We start from the raw sequence: 9385 nt of genomic DNA, 5'->3' as shown, positions 1-9385 counted from the left end.
TTGCAAGTGTTTAAAAATGTAACCTGCTAAAAAGCTCTCTAATAGCTGTTGATGAAAAACAGCCAATCAAAATGGCAGGAAATTACATTAGATCTGGACAATTGAAGTTTTAGGGAGCAAATAGTTGGCAACAAAAAATATCAAAATGTTGTAGTATTTATTGAACAACGTGTGTGCATATATATATATATATATATATATATATATAATATATATGTGAGATGGCCGGTTAGATAAATGTGTATTTTATGTTTGAATAAGCAATAGTATATTGAATTGGAGAGAAAAAAAAATGTACTTGGCTCAAAGGCTCAAATAGTAAATGCTGTCCAAAAAATTGTATTGAAGTATTCATTTTTTAAATTATGTATCTCACTATCAACTTAGGATCTTGCTTTATTTCTATTCCCAGAAAAGTTGAAACTCAGCTATGAAATAGAAACATGAACTTGTATACCAGCGCTTATATACATTGGTTGGTCAGAAAATTTTCATACTTTTTTTGTCTTAGATTATTCATCAATTTTTCATTTAGTATCCATATTTTGAAAATAAACTTACTTCCAAACATGATATGTAATTGTTGCAATATTCCTGCCACTTTTGGAAGCAATTTGGCCGTTTAAATATATTTCTGCATTCACACTTTAAAACGAGAACTTTCTGAGCAAACTTTGTATGCTTTTGTTCAATTTTTTTTATTCCATATTTATAAAGAAAAAAAAATAATAAAAAATAACAATATAAACATAAAAATTCCAAGTTTTATTTTTATGCTTAAATTTGTTGGGAGTTCAAAAAAGGAAACATTGGTTTTATTTTTTAACCAAGATAAATCAGAAGAAAAAAATATGTAAAACAAGTCACAACTTGCAAACATTTTCTACATCTTTTCTTTTTCTCTCATTTTCAAAAAAAAAAAAAAAAAAAAAGAAAAAAAAAAAGGAAGAAAGTACACGATTGATCAATTGAGATCATTTGATACTTGTTTCTGTGACAATCACTGGTTTCAATGTAAGTACATGTTTTACTTCGGCAAATGCACTTTATTATTGTACACAAAATGAAATATACATTTTAAAAGATTGTATCATCACTAAAGTAAAAACATTTTACTGCTATAACTTAATAGTTTTTATTAAGGACATATATATCTTTAATTTTTGATCTGGGGTTAATTTAACACTGAGAGCAATAAATATGATTATAGATAATCTACTAATCTAAATAAAAGGTATTTTATAGATCCACAATCTTTACTACTACAACTAGAAATCCAGGGATATAAATAACCTTACTATTTGTTTATTACATTTTAACAACATGCTATATCAATATGTAAAAATGCAAAATGTCACTGAGATCCGAGTAATACTTAATCCATGATAAACTATTAGTGCCTTCCATATGGTTCTATTGATAACAGGTTTTCAAAACTAGTAGCATATAAATAGGAAGGCATATTACTACAGAATTCAAACTTAAAATAGAAGCTTCTAGTGAACCAGGGCAAGAGGTAAATCTATGCTAGAACTGAACTGCTTTTTTTTTGCGTGACAGAATGCAACACGATAGGGTATCTTAAAAAAATGTACTCACTTTAACTTGTCATCAATTAGCATTCACAAACATGATTTTTTTTTTTTTTTTTTTACTTGGAAGTCACCACTTAAGGCCCAAAGGCCACTCAAGGATAAGGGTTACTGAATGTAAGGTGGTAGTGTAGTAATTGTTAATGATGTAAATTGGGTAGAATTTGATTATTTATGATGACGGCTCAACAAGAACTTGTTTACATTGGATTTGAAAGTTACCATGTTGTATCCAACTGGGAAGCAGGCCAGCAGAACAGTGTTCCACAAGCAGGCAGTTTTGGGAAAGAAACTTTGTTCATGGAATCTGCATTTAGATTTAGGCACAGATAGAGAGTGAAGGAAATCCTATATAGTGGTTGTAGTTAGTCGAGTGTTTTTTTTGTTTTGTTTTTTTACAAAAGTTTGGCAAGGGAGAACCATAGATTGGAGTTCAATCAAGTACTTACCATGAAAATAATGATAGAGCAGTGGCAAGTTCGCAACATATCTTCTGTGAGAAAGAGGTTGCAAGGAAGAGAAAAGGGCATCACCTACTAGGTTTTGAAGCCGGTTTTGAACTATCAAGGTTATATAGGGTGTGCCAAGCAGCTCCTGCCCAGATGTAGCAACAGTACTGCATCTTAGGGCATACCTGGCTCTTATACAGACAGAGGATTGCATTAGCAATGAGATACCTATTAATTACATTTGTCATTTGTACCAAAAGTTATTCTATTTGACTATGTTCATAAATAAAAGTTTTATCGTCATTCGAAGTGTGAGTACATTTTTACATTATTTTTAGGACACCCTGTATTTTACTGCCAGAAATAATAGGTGAACCTAACCAAGAAGCTAAAAGTGCAACTGTATGATGGCTAGATATAAAGGATGAACTTTGCACAAAGCCAATATAGTTTGTTTTTTTTAAGCAGTCAGCTGTAAATAGTTTTTGTAACTTCATTGGAGTGATATTTTTTAAATGAGAGCCAAGTAATAAATTAATGTCGAGTAGGGGAGGAGATACTTTGGATGATAAAACTACATTTTTAGAATCATTTTTATAAACACATTTCTCCTGCGTTTTGAAAGGGACAGCTTATATTATCCAAACTAGATAAGTTGAGGTAAAAAAAAAAAAAAAAAATGTTCAAACCAAATTAAGCTGATATTCAATTAAAATGAAACACCGGGTGAAAGCAAATACATTTTCTTTTTAATCTAATATCAATTAAAAAATGAATTTATCATAGTGAACTCATTAATATCACAGAATTAAACACTCAGATCTAAAACAATATTGTATTGCTGCTTTTAGTTAATTTTAACTATAATTTAGCTTGGTTTCTTTCATTAAAATAAGCAAAAGTAAAATACAGGTCCACTACCAAATCTGATAAATCAATTTTTTTAAATTGTTACTGAAATTTCTAAAAAATAATCTCAAAAATTTAAAAGCAAAAATTTTTTATTTACCACATATACAAATAATATGTGGTTGAAAATATATTAAAACTGCTAAAACTGAATCCAAATAATCTTATTTCAATAATTTCTTAGATTAAGTCAAATTAATCTCCAACAATTTTATAGGTTCTCATAACGTGAATTGATCTCGTTGACAGATCGAGTCATAACAAGTTCAAGAAACTTCCATCTTGTAATCTATCTCAGTGAATCTGTGAATCATAGGGGTTTTTTTCAAGTCAACAACTATTGCAAGATTTGAGTAGTATGCATAAAAAACTAGAATTGTTTTATTTTATTATTATTTGTATACATAATTATGGAGAGAATTCTCTATATATCTAAATTTCTTGAAAATTTCTTTGGGTGGTTTTCTAATATTTACAAATAAAAAAGTTTTGATTGTATAATTTCAATTTAAATAGGATTAAACAAAAAGAAACCAGTCGTATATTTAAAAAAAAAAAAAAAACAAACAAAAAAACAAAACAAATATACATGTTTTTTATTTTATATATATATATATATATATATATATAAAATGAAATTTTATAGACTTCTTATATTTTGGGGGAATCTTGAAACAGTAAACTACTTTATGTAAATACTATAATATGGATTTTCAAACTACAAAACTTAAATATTATTCATTTTTAATTATTATTAAAATACAATTATATAAAAAAAAAAATGTGCAAGCGTAAATGCAAGAAAAAAAAAATTCTTTATATATTTACCATACCAAAAGATGAAAGTGCTAAATCAGCAGTGATGCTGGTCGGTTTTTAAAATCGACCCTCCAGGTTATTTTCTCTCATAATTTCTCTCTAGTTAGAAACACTAAGTGAAATCAACAAGACAAGAAGAAAGAGGAAATAGGATAAAAAAGGGAATAAATTTGTATTGCCCAAGAAGATAATCAAACATTAATGTTTAAAAATTTGCTTATTTCAAAAAGTAACGTTTTTCTTTCTAAGACAAATTTGCACACAACCAAACAGTTACTATTAAGGGTTGGTTGTGTTCAATGCATCTTTTTTTTTCATGTAAGAAAATTGAAATGTGTTCTTGGGACGCACAGATATAGAATTTACTACGTCCTTTCAGATTTGTATGTGTCAAGGGCGCAGGAAATGCAGTTCTTGTGTAGATTGGTAATCTTTTAACCAACGCATTTCAGGTGAAAACATTATGTACTTACGTGTCATGTCGAAATTAATATACATTCCAAAAAATATGAAAACGATCCAGTAAAAGATATACTAAATGTATTTTTAACAAAAAATCATCCACTGAGATGAGAGTTCTGAGATTTTTTTTTTGTTTAAAAAAAAAAAAAATGGTGGATCCTTGATTCAAGCCAATTTTAAGTTAAGGGTTATCTCCTTTGTTTGTCATACTGAATTGGTCTCACAGCTCTTCCATATTAAAACATACGATATAACTCAATAATTTGATAAATTTTACAGGCAATTATTTTTCTACTGGATCATTTTTCGTAATTTTTAGAATTTATACTAATTTCAGTGTGATACGCAAGTACATAATGTTATCACCTGAAATGCGTTGGTTTAAAAGATCACCAATCTACACAAGCACTGGAAATGCACCTAACAGCATCTCTGCATCAGAAAATAAAGGCTTATTAAAATTTCATATCAATAGAAATCGTTTGAATCAAGAGAAATTAGTTAAACCCATAACATATATTCACGTATAAGAACTTCTAGTTTCTTCACAATAACGATTTTGCTAAATCATTTATAAAGACTGTTTTATGTGGATAATAAGGAAGATCCTTTATAATAATGTATACAGAAATAGAAAAATGTTTTTATAAATATAAACAAATGAACCCCATAATTGTTACTTTATTTATTTTATAAGAATTTAAACTTACAATTTTTTATATTATTTATTTCTAGAAATTGTTTTAAGAATAGAAAAACATACTTAAATGCCAGTGGTTATTTTTAGATTCAGTTTGATTCTTACTGTCAAAATGTCTGCAATAATAACAATTAGAAAAAAAAATGGTGTGAAAATTACAGTAGTGGACATGTATTTTGGAATGAATACAAGTAAATAATTTTTTTTCATTTGTTTTCTTTTTTTCTTCAAACATTGCTTAATAAATAAATAAATAAATAATGAATAATCGTACATAGAAAATTGTTCCTAATCAACTTTACGTAGTCTTTCGCTAGACAGTTGGTTGCTCTCAACCCATTTCTTCAATTCAGGAATCATGGCTGGTACTTCCAATTTTCTTCCACTAATTTCTTCCAACAAAGTCTGTGGACTCATTCCTAGTAAGGCTACATTCACTAAAACAATGGCACATATAAAGTTATCACTTTGCCGTTCAAATGCATGCTGAAGGTAAATTGCTTTTTCATCCCAGCTTAGAATCTGAAAGAAAAACAAAACACAAAACTGAAGCATGATACAAGAAATAAACACTTTCAGAAGTGGTACTTTTTTTTTTTTTAAATTTAAACTTAAATTTATATTTAATGAATAAAACTAAAAATACATCCAGTTAAAGGCAAGACAGCAAAATTATTTGGAAATTTATTCAACTATTTCATAGTTGATATTAATTTTGCGCATTTCAAGTACAATGTGTAACATATTTAGGTTTTTAAATAAAAAAAATTTAAAATAAACATTATTTATAACAATAATAACTTAGCACGCAAACATAATTTATTACTGGAGGCCATTTGAGTTCCCAAAAGGAATTATTCTCACCAGCTATTGTAACCTTCTAACTGCATATTTTTGCTAGCCTGGGAGGATGGCATTATGACAAATGAACACATACTACAGTGTCCCTCTCTAAGGAGAGGAGAATACCTGGGAAGATGATTTTATAAAAACAAAACAGATACTACACTATATTTCTCCTACCCTTAATTGATCATTGGAAGATAGTATATTAGTGTGAATTCGTAAAGTAAACCAAAATGAACATTAGAATAGAATATAAGTAATAGAATAAGTTCAGCCTCAGACAGCTATGAAATCTCCATGAGTAATAGATAAAGAATAATAAAAAGGGAATTAATCCATTCTCAGAATGCACATATAAATTCCTAATACAGCAGAACCCCGAGATGCGACATTACAAATTAGTAACAAAATACAGTACAGTACATAATACACATGTATATAATCAAATAACATTATAAATAACACTGTAAAGCAGAGCAAATACCGTAATTAGGAGCCGGAAAAAAAAATTGTATTCCAAGTCATAACCTGAAAAAACAGTATCCTAGGATTACCATATCCCGGGGTTCTACTGTATAACTAATTTAAGCAAACATAATATGAGACTTTAATCAATGGAAATTATTAAGATGTGAGGTATAATGTAGAAAAGAAATAAATGCCATAAAATATTTCTGCATGAATTTACTTTTAGTAAAAAAATACTGACAGCCAAAGTGAAAGCAGAAGGGAGATGAGAATAGAGTTTACTGCTTCCAATTCTTTTGATAGGCAGGCTCGAACCCACGATGCGAAGGCGGAAAAGAAAGTGAAAGAAAACGTGAGAGTTTACCGCTACGTCATGACATGACCAGAAGTGTAAAGCGTTCAAATTTAGCGATGTCAACCATTATGCCATAGCGGATAGCGAAATGACTGGCTGTAGGCCAGTCTAGCTTTCAGCTTTCTGTTGTATTTGTTTCCCCACCATGTTGGAGAAAACCATCTCCACCCAAAAAGGGGGAACTCTGGCAGTGTCTTAATGAATAACAATTGTCTGACATAAAGGGTTTCCCCCACATTGATCAAACCTAATTGCCTTCAAGACATCCCAGTCCAGAAGGCCAGGTGATTGCATTTTTGCATTCGATTAGTTTTGCTTTTATACGAAACAGACAAACAAACACTGGAAACCACAGAATTTTTTGAAAGTCGATCAAAATAAAGATAGAGACGATGTCTATTTTTAAATCTGAGATATTATAAGGAAATATAAGGAAACTTCTCCAAAATAAAAACCGACGCAAGAAAAAAAAAGCCTTTCGTGGACATACAAAAACACGCGTGCCCATTTTGCCTTTTATATAATAGATGGTGTCGTCTTCAATACTATGCAATATCATTTCCATTATCAACACAAACAGTAGTGAAAAGGTAACACATCTCATAAAGTAACTGGTATTGGTACATATTTCAAGGTTATCATGCATTACATAATTATAAATGCAAATATGTAATGACAAGCCACAATTCTATATGATTTATATCTGGTCATTTAATAAGCTATACTTACTAATTCTTAACTTACAAATGAATCAACAATTTAAATATTAAAATCAAATAAAAATATATAATTGATTTTTATCTTCATTCAGGCAACACTTCATAGTGATGAAAAGACATTGGCAGCCATTTTTTTTATAGAAATTGCTTCAGACAAGGCATGAAGTTGGCAGATACGACATTGCTCATAATTGCATGAGGATCCACGAATGTTCCACACTTCCAATACTTATATTGTCATTGAAATCAACCATCAACCATTTATCAATCAAATCGGTTGATTGCCTGCTCTAGTTAAGGATTCACCACAGCACATTAGGAAGAAGCTTCACATGCCTTCTCCCTCCCCACAGTAACTTAATCCACAATACATCTACATTATACTGTATGTAGACCCGACGTTGCCCAGGACTGAATGAGGATTAATGTTCCACACTTCCAATACACTTATGGAAATTGGTGAAATCGCCCATTTATCAATCGAATCGATTGATTGCCTGCTCTAGATAAGGATCTAACACACTGCATCAAGAGGAAGCTTTTTCCGCAGTGACTTAGTGCACAATACATAATAGTCTCCATTGTACTATAAAAAAGCCTACTGTTTATTTTATCAAATTGTTTTTATATAATGGTTTGATTTAAAGTTTAAAATGCAAAAGTCAAATATTATGGTCCAATTGTGTTCTAAATAAAAATTCATTTCAAACGCGCTCTTTTCTTATCAAAGAACCTAGTGTTGATTTTTTTACGTCCAGCTCTTCTGCTTGTGCAGTGATAAAACTTTTTAAATGCACTTGTGATGTTAGGCTGTATGAAGATTTAACTTTGGTCAAAATTAGACTGTTCCTTTAATTAGAATTTTTTTGATTATCGATACTTATCAGAGGCATTCCAATACAAAATCTGAGAGCACTCTCAAAAACATAAGTACATTTGTGTGAAATTTCAAAAATATCGGCCCAGCTGTTTCAGAGTTCATAAAGAATGGACACACACACACACAGAAAGTGCCTTATATATATATATATATATATATATATATGAGTAGAGATGTGCATATACATGCATACATATAGATATACATGCACATGTGCATTTATGTATGCACATACATATACGTGCATACACATGCATACACATGCACACATTAATATGCATATACATACATACCTATACATACATATATGAAACTAGCATTGACTTAACTGTTTACTTAAACAATTTTTCCATCAAAGATATTCTACCTTAACCTCCAACCCTACTCTCAAGACTGCTATGGACATGAAATATGTGTCTACATTAAGAATGGCTTCTCCTACAGCAAGGACATCTCCAAGGTAGATTCTAAACCACCTTACATTATTTCTGAGTAGCATTTACTCACAGCACCACTTTCCTATTTGCTCTATAGTGTCCCCCATGATGATGTTGCCACCATATTTGAGAGTATTACAGAACAAATTGACCATATCCTGACTGCTCATCCTTCAGCCAACATTCACATCTGTGGAGATTTCAACGTTCACAATGTTGAATGGCTGATCCACTCAAACAAAACAAATTATGAAGGGAAGTTATGTCATGATTTATCCCTTGCCTATAATCTAACCCAAATTGTCGACGAATCCATTTGTGTCTTTGATGCTGATGGACAATTTGCAAGATCTTTTTTAACCACCTGCCCTGAACTGCGCTTATCCTCCATTATGTCATTCTCTGATCACTCAGTTGTCTCAATTAAGATAAAATTAAAGAGTAACAAGTCCTCAGATGTCCCTCTCCATCGCACTGTATATCGCTACTCGGAGACGGATTGGAACAGTTTCCGGACATTCATATCAGATATACCCCTTTGCTTCATGTTCAAAAAAAATGTGTAGTCTATCACATCCGACCTGACAGACTGGCTAACTATTGGCATAGACATCTATGTACGGTTTAAAAACTCAGCTTAAACCAAATAGCCAACCATAGTATACCTCTAAATATGCCACTGCAATTGCACATAGCAATCACTATTTTAATTACTTTAAATGAAACAGATGCTTAGAAACTAAAGTCGC

General features: G+C 30.5%; 1 protein-coding gene across 1 annotated transcript in view; it reads right to left on the bottom strand.

The window, feature by feature from the left end:
- Positions 1–5068: 5068 nt before the first annotated feature.
- LOC145254268 (protein THEM6-like) overlaps positions 5069–9385 on the bottom strand; it is a 59134-nt gene continuing 54817 nt past the window's right edge. Inside the window, exon 3 of the mRNA XM_080113010.1 lies at positions 5069–5453. Within this exon, the coding sequence (XP_079969136.1) occupies positions 5220–5453 (234 nt within the window). The 3' untranslated portion in view covers positions 5069–5219. The remainder of the gene's footprint in view (positions 5454–9385) is intronic.

The sequence above is a fragment of the Euprymna scolopes genome, chromosome 3 (genome assembly GCF_053919585.1).
Source record: "Euprymna scolopes isolate OS-2025 chromosome 3, ASM5391958v1, whole genome shotgun sequence".
NCBI classification, from domain to species: domain Eukaryota; kingdom Metazoa; phylum Mollusca; class Cephalopoda; order Sepiida; family Sepiolidae; genus Euprymna; species Euprymna scolopes.
The sequence above is the reverse complement of the archived record's forward strand: the minus strand, read 5'-3'. Positions and strand labels throughout refer to the sequence as shown.